Source organism: Phalacrocorax aristotelis, chromosome 7 (genome assembly GCF_949628215.1).
Source record: "Phalacrocorax aristotelis chromosome 7, bGulAri2.1, whole genome shotgun sequence".
NCBI lineage: Eukaryota > Metazoa > Chordata > Aves > Suliformes > Phalacrocoracidae > Phalacrocorax > Phalacrocorax aristotelis.
Window position 1 is genome coordinate 15,332,146 of NC_134282.1, and position 17,047 is coordinate 15,349,192.

The 17,047-nt window shown below is 37.9% G+C and overlaps 1 protein-coding gene across 4 annotated transcripts in view; it reads left to right on the forward strand.

Moving 5' to 3' along the window:
- Window positions 1-17,047, forward strand: part of ATP13A3 (ATPase 13A3) — a 60,829-nt gene that overhangs the window by 11,432 nt on the left and 32,350 nt on the right. For 2 of the 4 annotated variants that reach the window (XM_075098930.1, XM_075098931.1), the window contains exons 3-6: window positions 12,750-12,843; window positions 14,796-14,969; window positions 15,775-15,945; window positions 16,263-16,333. In XM_075098930.1, the coding sequence (XP_074955031.1) occupies window positions 12,793-12,843; window positions 14,796-14,969; window positions 15,775-15,945; window positions 16,263-16,333 (467 nt within the window). In that variant the 5' untranslated portion in view covers window positions 12,750-12,792. Of the gene's footprint in view, window positions 1-8,016; window positions 8,035-12,403; window positions 12,468-12,749; window positions 12,844-14,795; window positions 14,970-15,774; window positions 15,946-16,262; window positions 16,334-17,047 lie in introns of those variants that run through there. The other 2 variants (XM_075098932.1, XM_075098929.1) reach the window with 2 other exon arrangements.

Consider the following 17,047-nt stretch of genomic DNA (forward strand, 5'->3'; position numbering starts at 1 on the left):
TTGTCCGGTACCCCTGCTCAAGCAGGGCCACCTAGAGCCAGTTGCCCAGAACTATGTCCACATGGAATATATTTTTGTGTAATAAACATGATGGTATTTAATATTTCTATGCCATAGATTATTATTTTTTAACATCAGCGCTTAATGTAACCAGCAGGTGCTTCTAGGAATGTGTGACTTCTCTTCCACTTACTTGTAAAGACTGAGTATGTATGAGGGAAGACAGACAGTCCTGCTCTTGAAAAATGGTTTTTAACCAGTCTTAATTAGCTATTTGTGTAGTGTGGTGTTTTCTGATTTTTTTGGTAGCATTAGGGTGTTATTCTTATGGGGGAGGAGACATTGTAAGAAAGATATATAGCAGAACTGTGAAATGTGCTGAAAGGATGATCAGAAGTATGGCGTGACCTCTGTAAGGGAAACTGTTAGTCATTTCTGTATGGAGAAAACTGAAGGGTAGGGGATAAACAGTTTATAAAAGAAAAGCAGGTGGCAGGGAGGGAGTAAATAAGGAATGACTTCACTGCTCCTTCAAATACAAGTAGGAGGCTTCAGCTGAAACCAGCAGATGGAGGGTCAAAATAAGGAAAGAAAAAAATTTTTCCCCGTGAACTCAGGAATTCTTTGCTGCAGGATGTTGGCATGCTTAAAATGTGCCCCAAAATAATTTAAAACATTAAGAAAGATCCACTTAGTATTAAATAAGATGATACGGTATTTGGATGATGAAACTCTTGAACTGCAACACACTGGGACTGGAGAAAATCTACTGGGTAGTATCATTATATGACTTTCCCTGTGATGGCTTCCTGATGGCTGCCCTTCAGGATGCTGGGCTAAATGCACATTTGATCTGACCTTTCAGGGACTGTTATTTTGTTGCTCTATTCGTCTTCAGCCAGGCTTTCTGTTCATGGGTTACTTCCATTCAAAGGGTATAGAGTAAAAGCTCCTCACACATGTAATATATGCGGAGGATTGTGGCAGTCCTTAACAGTGCTTCAGAAAGCTGACCTCTGATTTTGCCTGATATTTATGAAAAAACAAGGCAGGTGTGGGAAATCTGAGTGGAGCATCTGGACCAGAAGTATCTAAGAGGCTACTTCTGAATATTTAGATAGACAGTGGTGATATTTCAGTTAGCGAAGTCAATGCTTGAGGAAAGAGTGCTTCTTGATACATTTAAAGTACAACATTTCAGTCTTAATTTTAAGAAAACTAACTTTTCTCCTTGTGGCAGAGAAGATGGATACAGTTACAACTCTTAGTACTGTTATAAAAAAGGTTATAGGCTAGGAAAGAAAAAAACTTCTAAAAAACACAGCTCAAATGTGGATGTAAATATTGCCCTAGACATGATGTGTTAAAGGAGAATTTCTCCTTTTAGGTAAGTGAGCAGGATAAAAGTTAACTATAAAAGGGGTGATAACCAAAAGCCATTGCTTACTGGAAGAAGCAAGTGTGAAAACTGTTACTGGCTGTCATCATCAGTGCTGAGAAGACTGCGGCAGTTGAAGGGAGATCACGTGTCAGATTTCTGCAGAGTCTGTTTCCATTCTACAGATGATGTCTCCCACTGCTGATGCTGTGGAAATCATTCCCAAGGGGTACACAAGTGCTGTGAAGTATCATTTAGACCGAGCTATTTAAGGCAGTGATGGAATGTGTTATAGTAGGCTGCTGTGAGTTCATTTAATTTCACAGATTGTAGAAGCCCTTCTCTGAGGGATAACTGTACTAAATTGCTAAAGCTCTTCTGGGTTTGTAGGACTGTTCTGAACGACTGGGACATAGTAGCTAGGTGGACGTGGGCCAAAGTTTACATTACAGGCATGGAGGAGTTGCGTTAAATGTTACAGTCCTGTACATCTGTTCTCTTCTTGTCTTTGTCGAACTTCAGTTCATGGAGATAGAGTGTAGCTTTTCCCCCTTGGTTTTCTCATCTTACCTCATACGGTAGTTCTGACAGCAAATTAATCATTTTCAGGAGCTAAGCTGTCAGGCTGTACAAATTCCTGTGCATAAGAAAAGTCTTCTACAGCAGTCTAATCTCTGAACAGAACTTGTGTGCAGATTTTTCTGTTACTTATTTCAGTTATAATTTGATCAACGCAAATTGTCCTGCTTGGCATCTTAAATTGTATTAAATTCTTTGATACAATCTTTTAACTTTAATTTTTAGTGATGTTATATGATATTTAGAGTTTTAGCAATTTCTGTCATGCATAGTGTTTCTATTGATTGGTGGGTTGGTTGCACACAAGAGCTCCTTAGAGTGTTTCTGATCTGAGTAAAGTGAATGTGCTGCATACTTAAGGCTTTGTATCAATTTGTTATGACTGTTCAAAAAAATTGTACTTTCAGTAAACGTTAGTAAACCCAGGTTTAAGTGCTGAAGTTTAACCTATTTGCATACGTAGCTCTTCTTACAGAATACATTTTTAGAAGTAAGCACAATTTGGTGCTATTTCTGTTAATCTGGAAGATACTCTGCATGTGTGTACTTAGCAGTCACGTAGTTGAACTTTAGGAATATTTAAGTTTTACAGCACGACTTCAGGAAAGAGTGAAGAAATACTGCTGCTTTGTCTTGGAAAGCTCAGCTGAAAGCAATGAAAGGTACTAAGTCATATTTATGATGGGAAAGAAAAGAAGGATGCCATAGCAGATTGCGTGCTTATGATGTGTATGACTGATTCTTGAACTACGCTGTAGTCATAGCTACGTGCCATCTATATGTGCTTTTGAGGAAACAAAAGTAAAATATCTAAACTTCAGAGGAAAGTTCATCTCTTGTGATTAGTCTGGTTGTGCTTGATGATCTCCTTGTAGGCAAGCAGAAATTTGATTCAAATGTTATGTTAATCTCAAAAATATTTTCCAAGAATTTAGAGGAAGAGGAAAAAAAGTCATTGCCTCCTTTTACTGAGCATCCATACTACAAAAGCAAATATATCCCAGGAAGCAGATACTCTACATTGCACAATAAGGCGGCAGCCACGCAGGAAAGGTTGGGCTCTTGGCACAGCCCCTGAGGGGAAATGCTTCCTTGAAAAGACCCATTGTTGCTGGATCTGGGTCTTCAGACTCCCAAACCGCCACTAGAATATTTGCAGTTCTCTCGGTGCTGGGATGGGGCACCTGTGCCATCTTCATTATCTGACCATAATAGTCTTGGTTATTTAATCAAGTAGAAAGACTGAGTAAAGTTCATGCCCTGTGTGAGAACAGAATGTCTTTTTGGAAACAGCTTCAGTGCTCCGCTATTGAAAACTCACGCTGGGTGTAATGGCGCCATGCCTTACCCAAGGTATTTGAAACCATTTAACTTTCTCTTCCAAGAATAAATAAAACATTTCATTGTCCCTTTTGTCAAAGTCTGTGAATTCTAACCCAAATGTTCAGTATGCTCTTCCAAGAGAGGAAAGAAACAATAAGCATCTAAAATTAAATTTATGCTTTATTGGATTCCCTGACTGTGGAACAGACCTTCTTTCCTTCATGGCAGCCAGGTAGGAGATCCAGAGATCTAGAAAGGAAACAAGGAAGGACTGTATTTTTGTGGGAGTAAGCGTTGGACAATTTTGACTTTTGATGCTTGGTTTATCAGTTGAAAATTTTCATTAGTGTAAATAGGTGCTACTTGAAGTAAGGTAAATGAGACGCCAGGAAAGTTAGGTGGTCCTGGGTCCTTAGTTGTCCTTGATAAGAATGACTGCTTTCCTAAGTTCTCTTCTAACATACCTTCAACTTGTGTATGTTATATTAATAGCAAATTTCTAAGTGGTCTGAAAATAACAATCTGAAGACCAGTTAGAAAGTAAGTCTTGAGAATAGTATTGGATGTAGTACCTTGTTATCATTATGAATTGCAGTACTGATTTTATTGTTAGATGTAGAATTATCTTTCCTTAATGTAGCATGTATTCTACTATAAACATTGCAATTGCTATTGCAGCCTGCAAAAAGTATACTTTACAAAGAATACACTCTACAAATGTAAATACAATTTTGGTTTGGTGATTGTTGGATACAATGGTCTTCCTTAAGCCTAAACACAGAAACAAAAGCTTGTATTATAACAGAAAGCCCAAGATGGGAAGTGATAAAATAGGTATTGAGTGGAGGGCTTTGTTAAAATTTAGCTCGTGTACTTGTAAAATTTCCATGTATTCATTAAACCATTATGTCATTCTTATTGTTAGAGCTTGGTTGGTTGACTAAAGTGTTAAGCTTTGTTTGTAGTACAAATTATAATCTTAACTTCCTTCAAAATATAGCTGGAGGATTTTTGATCTTCCATAGATCTTTTAGCTTGTAGGTCGTATCCAAACATTTCTTTTACATTATGTGGATAAGTTGTATTTAAGGGTTCAGCTGCAAGCGACTGGAGAACCGTAAATCACAATGACTTCCATTCATGTAAGGTGCATTTCTCAGATTGAAGGGGCTTCTTAAGGAGAGTATCTTTTATGTTTGTAGTCTGGGCTACACACATACAATAAATATTAATGTGTTAAAATAATACTGAAAGCATTACAAATATTTAAATTAACACACGTAAGCTCATCCTAGTGTATGTTGAAGTAAAGTGTGTTAAGCTTTGTTTTTACCGTCATAAAAATGTGATACCCTCAGGCTATTGGCAAAGCTGTATATCAGCTATGAAGTGATCTATTTCAGTTTTGAAGTAATCTTTGAGTGTCATGGCTTTTATGTTTTGGGGGCAGGCAAAGACAGGGTCTCGTGTGTGGTGTCAGACGCACCAGGTGGCATGAGAGGTGTCTAGCACTGTGCTGCAGCTCGGTTCTTATGGACCCCTCTGAGGCCAGGGTGTAGTGTAATCCCATCTACTCCAAATCATGGCTGTGGTCCTGGATACCAAGTGGAAGTTGTCACTGCAGCAGTGGTGCACAGAAGAGATTCAAAAATGCTGAGTGCAGGCGCATGGGTGCTCAGAAGTTTCTTGAAGACAGTAAGAATCCATAAAAAGGACCTTTGGAAACTGTTTTCTCTGAGGAGATACTAAAGAGTGAGGGATGGTGAATCCTGGTAACAGCCTGTTTGGAGACAAGATGGCACAATGTGGATTTTAGCAGGGCATTCTCACAGCCTTTAAAATCAACCCCTAGCTTTTGTAATTGCAAGTCTGTTTTAAAATGGTAATTTTAAAGTTTTTGGTGGCTGCAGGTTCTGCCAATCTTTTAAAAAGCAGCCAGTGGAGTAATTTTAAGAAATAGTACATTATTTTTATAGATGCTGAAATAGGATCTCTTATGTAAAGGAGGAAGACTGGAAAGTAAAAATGGGACTTAAGTCCAAGGCACTGTGGGCAGAAGCTTTGGTTTCAGCTCTTGAAAGTTTGAAATGTTCTGTTCAAGTTTGCTTTTTTTGTGATTGATTTTTAAAGTATGCAGCATCTTATAGGATACAGTTTGAGAAGAATGTGCTCCTAAATATTTTTTAATCTTTATTTTTTCTGATCCTTATGTCTTCTGAGCCTTGTGTCCATGTCTATTTATTTATTGGTACAGCATGTTTTAAATGAAGTCAATGTTTTAGTTTCAGCTTTTCAGGTATTGTGTGTGGAACTCATTGGCAGTTGGCATGGGCAGGAGCTGCAGGCTCAAGTAGTAATAGCTGATAAGACTTTTCCTTCTATTTTCATAGCTCCATTTAACTGTGCTTTTTCTAGAGTATGGTCTCTTAAGCTATACCTAGAACTTCTTTCCTTGGCTGCTGGCAATTCTGATACCAGATTAAACATTACATGTATTGAAAGTAATGTATTGAATGCAACTTTGCATGGTCAGTGCTGCCAAGTCAGGTGTAGACCAGGAGGTCTCATTAACAGGATGGCAAAGGAGATCTTGGGTCAAGAACAGATTCTCCTCCCCCCTGCCCTGATAAATGTTTCTGTGGTCTGGGGGAGAGATTTCTTAATCTTTCTGGAATAATTTTGAAGAAGAATTTTCATCAGTTTTTTTGCTGCTAGTAGCTGTAAAAGAGGTACTTCTCTTTTAATGCATACGGACATGTTATAATGTTAAAATTTTGAAATACACTTCATATTCAGAGAAACTTTTGGCATTCAGCCTGAGATGTGAGTGCAAAACTGTCTTCCAAAGCCCATCTCCTTGGATGTGCCAAGTGCTCCCGTGCAGCACCTGATCCACAGCCCTTGTGGGGTGATGTGGAAAGTCGGCTTCTAAGGAAGGGCAAAAACATGCTCTGTGAATTGCTTTGTAAAATTAACTGCCATCTTCTTCTGCTAATGGTCAGCTGTAGCCCAGGCTGTGTTTTCATCTTTCCTAATAAACTGAATGTATTTTGAAATGAATGTGTTCTCAGAAAATACATTCGCACATCATCCTGGCTTGTTATTGCTCTTCTAGTTTTTGAGTACTTCTTCAACTTTTAATTCCATAACTGCCAGTATGGCAGAGATTGAATGTTATTTGGTGTTTTGTTTATGTAAAGCAGTGGCTTACCTCCTGTAAGTCCATTGCATGAATGCCAAAAACCTTTACTGTAACATGTGGAAAAAATGGACTCAGTGTGGTAACTGCTCTGAGTGTGTGGGAATTGCATGTTACTGGGACAAGAATAAGCCCTAGAGGTAAACATTGCTTTGTAAAGTCTGTTACCTTGCTCGTTGATTCCTTCTCTCATGGTAAAGGGTTGGAAGTATGGCTCTAAAGTCCAGAAGTGTTTAATTTTCGAGTGACTGAAATAATGTTTGGCTTTCTAGTTTCAAAATGAAACAGGGTTTTTCTGTGTTTTGACAGCTAGTCAGGATATAGTTGAAGATGATGTCTGTCTGCTATGCAACAGGTACACTCTGCAGTTAAGAATGACTGTTCAAGACATTTTTTAAATTCAGAAACCTGAAAGAGTTGTAATGACATCAGGCCATTTAGAAACTTAATTTTCAACTCCAGAGCTGTGAAGTGTCTCTTAACGGAGGATATATTTATTGTAAATAAGTTCATGAAAAGGACTTAGCCCTTAAAGACACCATAATGACACCTTTTGGGCCCAGGAGAGCCAGACTGGTCACTTAGTAACACACTAGATCAGGTTCCAGGAATGTGATTCATGTTTGATCTATATAATGATTTATTCCTAGTCAGGCCAATTTTTTGGTCTTCATTCTCTTCATGTAGAAATTTACTGTGCTTGGTTTATTTAATGACAGTGACTACCTAGGGAACTGAGGAAGATTGACTCGTATTAACGTTTGCACATAAGTGGTTTTTAAATTTGGCCTCTTTCATGCATGTGTCTCACTTTTCCTGTCTGCATTGCTAGATCTTTTCGTTTGCCCTTTGTGTTCTTACCAAAGCAGTGCTGATTTGATTCTTGTCTTGTACAGAAAAGTAACCTACTTCTGCAACATTCGGGTAGGGACCAAGTTACCTGTTAGCTTCATAGCACTTGATCTCTAATGGCTGTCTAATTTGGTGTATGTGATTGCTTCGTTATGCTCTGTAATAAACTGTAAAATACTTAGTGAAAAATGTGTGTATTTCTTAACTGCTGCCTTTGACATTGATCAGCTCCTCAAAATGAATGTTGTTGTCTTCACTCGCAACAGCTGTAAATGCAAGGAAGGGTTTGGTCAGAAGCATATATGCTTTTAGCTGGGCAGATAATATCAGGACTCATGCATAGACCTGAAACTGTCTGCAGGCTCCTGGTGAGGCATTTGTGGTTTGAATAGAAAGAGCTGGACCGAGTGGCTGATGCCTGGAAGCGCAGCCTCCGCGCCAGCCCGGCCACAGTCTTGCAATTGTTCGTCCACACTGGAGGGAAGAGGGAAAAAAAGCATTCCAAGCAGTGCCAAATTTTCTTTGATATGTTAATCTTTTGATAACAGTTTGAAAAGCCCTCGGAGACTTTTTTTAGATTTTAGACAAAATAGTTCATTTGTCAGGACTTCCCTTGTAGATAGGGTCTCAGTTATTAAGAACTGCCTCACTAGCTCATGATAACAAAAGCAAGTGCAGAGGACAGCTGCTGGACTGCTTGTTGGTAAGAGAAACTCTCTTAGTTACTGATCCTGAGGGGTTGTTAGGAATATCTGAAAAGAATAAAATAAGGAATGTTTAAGTTTGTAAGTTTATTAACTTGTGTATGTTACAGAAGATGAATGACGACAGAGCATAAGCATATGTAACAACTTGGTAATGTTTTATGCATAGTAAAATTCATGTATAGATAAAGAATTGAGCTGTCAAAATTATAGTTTTATCTGAGAAGCTTGGTATTTAAATTACCCAGTGACTGCATGAGATCTCAAAATTTTCTTCTTTTGTAGCTGTAGTCTTTTCAGTCCATGGAATTTTTCTCTTGAAATTATGAAACTTCCAGTTAAACTGGAAAACTGGAAGAATAAACTGATGGCAACAATGTATGTATGCTAAAGCAGAATTAGTTTTTAAGGATTATGGATTTGGGATGAATGCTGAGGAGAACAGAGGGAAGATCTCTTTGCTTCCCATCCTCCAAATCAAATTCAGTAAAACTTGCACTCAAGTAGTTTGTTAATTATGCCAGCTATTAGAAAACTGACTGCAGATAAGCTAGTAGTCCCTTAAAAGCATGGCTTGCAGAACTCTTCAGGCATACTGATTGAGACTTACTGTAGTTCTTTAACAATGTTTTCCTTAATAAATATGCCATGAGTTCACTTGCACCTTATATGCTGTTGCTACAAACGTTTATTGCCTATAAGTATTTTGGTAGAATGGCTCGCGATCCTCGTTGTTCAGTCAGGGTAGATCAACAAATAGATATTGGTGTAGTAATTCAGAAAAGGTGCAACATTTTCTTCACTGTGAGGGATGCATGTAGTTTTAAGGTCTGTGCACTGCTGTAATTTCTCCAGTGATCCAATTTGTGATTTACTTTAGCTCCAAAATAATATCAACTTAAATCTGAAACTGCAGATGCTGTCTTAACTCATAGCTACATACTTTTCAGGACAGAGGCAAATAGCAAATGCAGTTTAACTTAATTTTTATATGCTTTTTTTACAAAGTTGCAGATTTACCATTTAAGCTTGTGATTCAAATGTATGCTTGTAGAAGTTCGGACACTGTTCGGCTGGTCGCTATATCATTTGCTAAATTTGTACCAATGTTCTAAGGTGTTGCAAGTGATTTCATCCTCTTAGTCTCAGTGGCAAAAAAACATTTCTTTTCAGACCTTTGTGATACTTCCTACTTTTCTGACTCTAGAGTATGCTTAGCTATACAATAGTTGCTCAATGAGTAAAAATTATGTAAGTGGAACGACAGTAACTTTCACCATTTCCATTGTTTTTGGCCCCTTTCTTTAAAAGGAACAAATAGTGCTTTTAGCTTGCTGTTTTCAGTTCGTTTAAGAGGGAAAGGATTTCTCTAGCTATTCACTCCAGGGAACTTGTGCTGGAGAGAGACTGAGTGGCAGCCCTTGCCTCGGAGGCACTTTATATCTGAATATTCCTGAGTCCTTGTTGCTGTTTCTGAGTGGGTTTCAACCTCACTTCAATTCGATTACTAATAAAATGTCATACTCCCTTGAATTCTGAAAAGTCCAAGGCTTACATTTAAATATTGAATTAAATATTAAAGTATTGAAACGTTTAATTTCCCATCATATTATAGAAAGAAGTAAAGATCAAATGCAGATTGCTGAAGTCTCTTCTGAATTGGTGAGATGCTGCTAGTTCTTTCTTCAGTCTGACCCGGCAGCCTGAAGTCACCGCCAAAGGGGGCAACCCTGTGGGGCCCACGGTGGTGGTGTTCAACCCCGACTTTCAGCAGGGCAGAGAGAAACAAACCCGAAGTAGTTATGCATTTGAACTCTTGATGATGTACCAAAAGGGATAAGATTGGAGAAAGCGTGCTGTTCTTCATTGCTGAATAGTAATGATTCTCATGACCCATTAACTAAGAAAAGATCTCTAATGTTTTCTAAGTTTAGAGATTTGAATTTGAGTTTGGAAAATTACAGGCAGTGTGTGAAATATTGAGAATGTGTTAGTTGAAGGTTGCTCAGTAAATGAGTATGTATAAAAAAAAAAAATTGCAGATGGAGCTAATGATGTGAGTCAAAAATAGCCTCCTAATGCTCCTCATGTATTCCCCGTGTGATTCTACCCAGCTGTTCAAAGAACTCATTGAATCACAGGAATTATTGTTGGTGCTCTCAGTGCTGAGATTTCCCTTTGTGCTTCAGACCAATGACTTGATGCTCCTTCCTAGCTGTGGAACAGCCCTAAATTAAAGCAATTGCACTCCTCTCTTATGCTGCTGCAGTATCCTGTAAGGTGCCTGTTCTGACGTGTTGGCCATATGGAAATCTCAGTTGAGATTTATTGATCTTGAAGCTGTTTGCATTTATTTTGCCACCTGGTGCTTTCCTGTATCAAGTACAGTTGTTGCTAGATATGGTCATCAAGATTGGAGTTTTGCCTGCAGGCGCTGTTTTGATGTTGCAGTACACTATAGGAGGGAAATGCGTGTTTGTTTAAGAGCAGACTAGTTCAAGTGTGATAAATCTAACAATTCTCTCATGGAGCTGTGAACTCCATTAGAAGTATAATTCTGTAAAAACACAACTTTTTCTGGTTGCGTGACTTCTCGATTGAAAATGTGATTTGTATGGTGTACACAAAGTTGTTTGATGTTATTAATTCAAAGATTGTTCTAGGAGCATTCTTAGCAATCCTGTGTAGGTTTAGGGCAGATTTTAACTGGTTTCATATATATAATCTTTCCCAGGATAAAATCCGTTTAGTGAAGAAAAGTGACAATTTAAACAAAAACGTGTTTTAGAACTTGCATGACTTGTGTAACATTGGTGCACATCTTTTGGCTTAATTTCCGAATTAATCTGCTGTAAGAAAGGTATTCGTAGTTCAATATTGGATATTAATAGAAAATTTTCAGTTTAATGAAGCACGGAGCGTGTGAGCTGGTGTTTCTGTCAAAGTCGTTACCAAATGAGCTTCCTTCCATACAGCACGAAATACAAACTGTATCAAGCACTCAATTTATGAAGTGCCAAGTTTTTTTACCTGTGACCGAGGCCTGTGTTGTGATGCAGTTCTTTGCTTCAAGTGTGTGTTTCTTCAACTAGGACCTTATTTAGAAGTGGGAATAGATTTCTGAGGGAACCCAGATTTGGGCAGCAAAATAAACCTTTTCTGTTGGATTCCTGCTTCATTTGTTGGCTTAATTAGAAAGGAGGTGGTAGATTGCACAAAGCACTCCAGGATGTGATGTTGATAAACTGCAGGAGTTGGGAGAGAAGGACCTTTTGAAGTTGGCATTGCTGCTGAATGTAAGTGCCTGGATCCAGGGACTCGCTTTGAGAGGATCTGACTTGGAGTCTGGGGAATTGATTTGTGAAAATATTGGGGAGTTAATGAAAGCAAAGAACTTGGTAATGGTTGTGCTTTTATCATAATGCTTCCTAATGCTAAGTATTTTCAATAGTGGTATCCTAGTCTTCAGTGGACAACTGGGATGAAGTTAAGTGGATGGCTTTCACCTTGATGTTGTTTTTTTTTATTTTTGTAACAGCCTTCTGTCTGAAAAATGACAATTAAAATAACTATTTGCTATGACAGTGAACTCTTAATACTTGAGGAATGCCTATATGCTATGGGAGTAAGTGTGGCATTCTGAGAGATTTATGTATGTGCAGTAAATAAAATCAAAGGCTGTACAAAGTCAGTGCAGAGAATGATAGTTAATCCATGTCTTGGCAAGCGAGCACTGGCTATTCAGTCATTTTAACTATAGTAGGTGGTCTGTGGAAATAGGATATGGGTGCATTAATTATAAATCGTATAAAACTAACATGTTCAGGGATGTCCAAATGAAGGTTAGATGCAGTTTCAATTTCAAAAATGTAGCTTTTTGACTTGGTATCTTTGATTTTCTTTATTTATGTGATGTTGAAACTTCTGATGGACCTCATAATGTTGTAGCCTTTTGTTTGTAGTTCTTCCCTATTGGAATAGGGATCTGTGTGCACTATGCTCATCGGTAGCTTCACATTTTTCCATGCCTTTCCCTATTCATGAAACTTGCAGTCATAATCTCTCCTCAAAGCACCCCTCAAGGTTTGCAACTATGAGAGATTTATGATAAGAAATTAACCCATTGATACAAATTGAATGGCAAAAGAATTGGAAAGAAGGGGAAAGACTAACTGACCATTAAACATGTCTTGATTTAGAAATATTAAACTGGGGATTAAACTTTTATTGGCATGTACTTATTTTTCTGCTCAGATGCCTTTCTTCTTGAAGGATAGCCTGGCTTCTGAAAGCATCTGATTTGAGCTATTATATACATAATGATAGAGATGTGTAATCTTGACCTACTTATAAGCTTTCTTTTTACAGGTTTAATTTGTTTCCATCATGAAGATTGTAGAACGTACCAAAAACTGCTTGCTGCATGTAAAATGTAACCAAATTAAATTTGTACAAACTCTCTCCCCTCCTTCAAAGCCTGCTGTTTCTGCAGCATTCCACTTGTATTCATCCAGTGTTCAGTCTTAAAGCTTTACTGGATCTCCTTGGGTTGTTACTACTGGGAACTAGTTAACAGTGCAGATTTAAGATCTATACTAATATGTTGTCAGTGTGTTTTTATTTGTATGTGCTTACAGAAGATATCTCGAAACAACCTAATACTTAGGTATAAAATCAATCATGTTGTTTCAATTTTTAATTTTTGTTGTTAAAGGTCTTCCATATCTCAAGTCGAGAAGTTTCATATCATACTAAACATGGAGAAAGAAGAAAAGAAATTTGTCAATAAAGCAGAGGAAGATGAGATGGTAATGAATTCTGTTCATCTATTTTTATACAGTGAAAGAAACGCATTTTCATAGTTTTCTTTCTAATTGGGGCATATCACATCAGGAAGCGGACTGTCTCAGTTTAAACCAGGTTAGCAATTTTTTAAAGTTATCCTTGATAATCTTTTTTGGTATTAAGAAACCTAGTCTTAGGATAGGGAATGGTTTTGTTGAAAGCCTTTGCAAAGGTGCTGGGTTGGCTACGTTGAGGTCAGTAGTCCAACAGATAACACATTTTCATATATAACAGCTTTTTTTTTTTAAAGGAAAATGGAAGGTAAGTGGGTTGTGGGGTTTGGTGGTTTTTTCTTCCCCCTCCTTCAAATCCTGGAGCTTTTTTCTTGTCATTTAAAACAGGTTAATGCTTCGTAATCTGACTGTACTCTGCATAATCCTGCATGTTCATATTCATGCAGATAAGACTCACTTCCTAAGCATGGCAAGATGTTTTATGGGTATTCAGTAGTACATAAACTTTGCTTCCTACTGAAGCAATGATATCTCTTATTGTTTGTCTGGGAAGATGCAGCAGTTAGCTTTGACAGGAAAACAATTGCAGATGATCTTTAAATTTCTAGTCCATTCTAGAGACAGCAGAAACTACTTGGGGTATACAGGGATTTTTGGTTTTTAAAAAAATGGTAGATTCCTGGGAGCTCAAGTCCTTGTTCCATCTTTGTGCATGCTGCTAGGAAAAGCTGCTCTTCACTAGACCAGCTCTAATATGGAGAGTAGGCAAATGCACCTCACAACAAAAACAAAAAAATGAAACTGAGATGCTTATGGTCTGATCACTAACATAAATCCTTTTCAGAGGAAATAATTTTGTTTTGCCCCCAGAGAAGCATTAACCTCTCCCACTATCTTTCACCCACCTGTTTTTATTGGTAAGGAGTGAATACTGGCTCCAGTGTTTTGGGGGTAACAGAGAATGGGTTTTTCTGCTTTTTGTCAGCTGAGAAGGTGCAAAGTAAACTTGTTGAAAAACCTTTTCTTAGGAAAGCAGTTTAAACAATTTCTAATACTGTTTAATGAAAAGTACAAAAAATCTGCAAAAAGTTGGTGTCAATATGAACAATGTGGGTGGGACTCAATGGGAAACTTCATTGCTCTTTTGCAGTAGGAAATATAATCTAACAATGTAATGTGAAACTCAGGAATGTAACACAGCATCTACTAAGTCACTGAATTATTTTCTGTTCCTGGCTGTCATCAGGTTAAGTTGGTACTTGCCTTTGACCAAGGCACACTTAATACTTTGTGGTTTTTTTAAAATTTTTTCCAACTGGTGCAAGTTAGAGAACCTTTGACAGTGTACCTTGCTGTTTCTAATGTTTCACAGTAGCATTTCTTGTTAAATGGCAAGCAAAATAAGCCAGTTTCTCTACTAAAAAGCAGTGTTGGATAAATATATTTACAGGCTTGCTCAGAGAGTTTGAAATTCAGTTAGCACCAGTATTTCAAAACTATGCTAGCTAATCAAATGCTAATGTGGTGAATTCAGCATTTGACAAAACCACTGATGCTTTTGGTCTTAAATGCTTAGCTGACTTGTGCTGTATCATGGTCAAAAATTTGGTCATTCACGTAGAGTTAAGGAGGGTTATGTTGCTACCTCAGTCCTTAGGGAGCAGTGCAGAGAGGAGACAGGTCCTGCAATGAAATGTTTTCAACAATGTGGATGTTCAGCCTTTGTGAGGCTTTTACTGATGTTTGTATTTCTGACTGAGCAAAACAGTGTTCCTATTTTTTTGGTAGTCGATCATGTATTAAGTTTTTAAAATATTTCCTTCCCCCAGAAAAGGAGAAAATGGCTTTGAAATTTGATTCACTTCAAATACCACACTTCATGAAAAATGAATGTTGGCTTCATGAGCCAGAGTAATTAAGAGGGCCGTTGTTTTGTTATTTGTTTCTCTATTTCCATGCAGGAGATCTGTGGCTACGATCTGTGTCGCTGGAAGTTGGTGCTAGTTACTGTAGGGGTGATCTGTTCTGGTGGCTTTCTTCTCCTGCTCCTCTACTGGATGCCTCAGTGGCGTGTGAAAGCAACGTGCAAAAGGACTACGCTTAAAGACTGTGAAGTGGTTCTGCTGAGAACAACCGTAAGTCTATAGGAGGGTGTCCTTCTCCCAGTTAGCGGCTAAACATCCCTCTTGCTGCTTGTTAAAATACACAAATCCTTGCCTGCAACGTAGACATGATTTTGTTTTACAGCACTGCAGAACTGTGCTCCTTGGTGTACTGTACATAGCTTTGCTGCCCATATGGGAAGACAGAGCTCTTTGCAGAGGACATAGCAAAAATAGTCTTTGCTTTTGGATTTTATGACTGAAGTACCTGAATGCTGTTGTCATCAAAAGTTACAGAACCAGATACCTTGTTCGTATAACCTGATAACATGGTTTTCAGGTTTTCTCTCCCTTGTTAGGCAAAGATACATTTGTTGAATTAAGGTGTAACTGTGGACCCAAGTGCGTTTGATTTCCAGTGATTCTCTCCCTCCACAATTGCTGTGTACAGTCCCTGGTTATGATCTTATGTTAAGTCCTTGGTTATTTGAAGCTGCAGGGTGGGTGCAGCTGAAAGCATAGGAATCCCATTGTTCCTCCTCCTAGAGGAACAACTATATTAAATTGTGAAGGGCTGAAGATGTCAAAATTCAAGTACCAAGACTCATTGCTTGAAAAAAAAAAAACAGTTACAGTGCAAAAAAAAAAAGCTTTTAGAATCATGGAAAGAAAATGTATTCTTAATGTAGCTGATGTTAACTCAGGGATATCTTGTGTAGTTATGTATGGGCTCTGCTGCTCTGTCATCTGTTGTTCACATATTTTGCTATAGCTGTTGTAGTAAAATGCTGTTCAAACGCTGTTTCAACCAACTCATTTCCTCCCCCCTCTTTTTAAGGATGAATTCAAGATATGGTTTTGTGCAAAGGTTCGCATTATGCCTTCTTTGGGAGCCAATCCTTTACAGAATCCTAACCCTATTGTACACAAGGTTTCAAATGGCCATGCTGTTCATTTCTGTGAATCTGCTGCAGAAGAGAATAAAAGCGATTTGAAAAAGTATTTGCCTGTAAGTAAATCTGCAATACTATGCTTGCTAATTTTCAACAGATCTCAAGCATTGTCTAGAGTGAATGCACACAATGCAGTACAGGTGAGCTGCTACTTGTTTCTGAAAGGTACCTCATTCTTTGGAGCACAAATCTTTTCCTCAATAAGCTGTAACTGGAAATTGTAGAATGCTTGAGAGATTATTTTGAAAGAGAAGTATATGTTTTTCAGTGAAGTTTTTCTAAATTCACTTTCTATTACTGTTCAGAATAAAGTCAGTCGAAAGAGAGGTGTTAAGCAGTCCTAGTTTAATATCTGTGTCTGTTGCCCTTGCAGATTCGTTATTTCACGCATCATAGTGTGAAGTATTTCTGGAATGATTCAATTCAAAGTTTTGATGTTGTACGGTAAGAATACTTTTTTCTTTTGTGTTGTACTTCAAACCGCATTTTTTAAAAATACAATAGCATGCCTAAGAACATGGTGAAAATTGGTATCATATTCTGACCAGCTGTTTTAGCTCATTGAGTCTTTGTTTGAGCCATAGTGAGAGCAGGGAGATTTTAACTTGGCATGACTTTGGAAGGAAGATATTTGTTTAATCTACCATTATTGAGCATGATTTGTATAGGGTGACAGGCTGCATGCCTCTGCAGGCTTTTTGCCTGTTCTTGGAGTGTTAACTGAGAATCAGAACACCTGTTTATAGCCAGTAGTTCTCCCTCTGTAAACTCTTAAAAACTTTCCTTCTGATGGAATAACTTATATTTTGCATTGCTGCTGAGCTAGACTGGAAGGAATATCTGGGAGGAGGGGAATTCGCCAAATACCTTATAGTTCACCTTTGTGTAGGTCTTCTGCTACATTTTAGTCCAGTTGAGCTGAATTTGATCCTTCTTTTGTTACTCTTTAGTAACAAAACCAGTTTTTTTGCATTGATAGAAAACCTCTTTCAGTGGGCAGCACTAGCTGTGATCACTGAATGTGATGTGCTGTATTTTCTTTTATTCAGCAGCACCATTGCATGATGTTAGGGTTGAAGAAGGAAGTTCTTTTTTCTGATGCTACAAATGTTTCTATGTTTTAAAAAAATGTGTGCAAATAGTATGGAAAGTTATCAG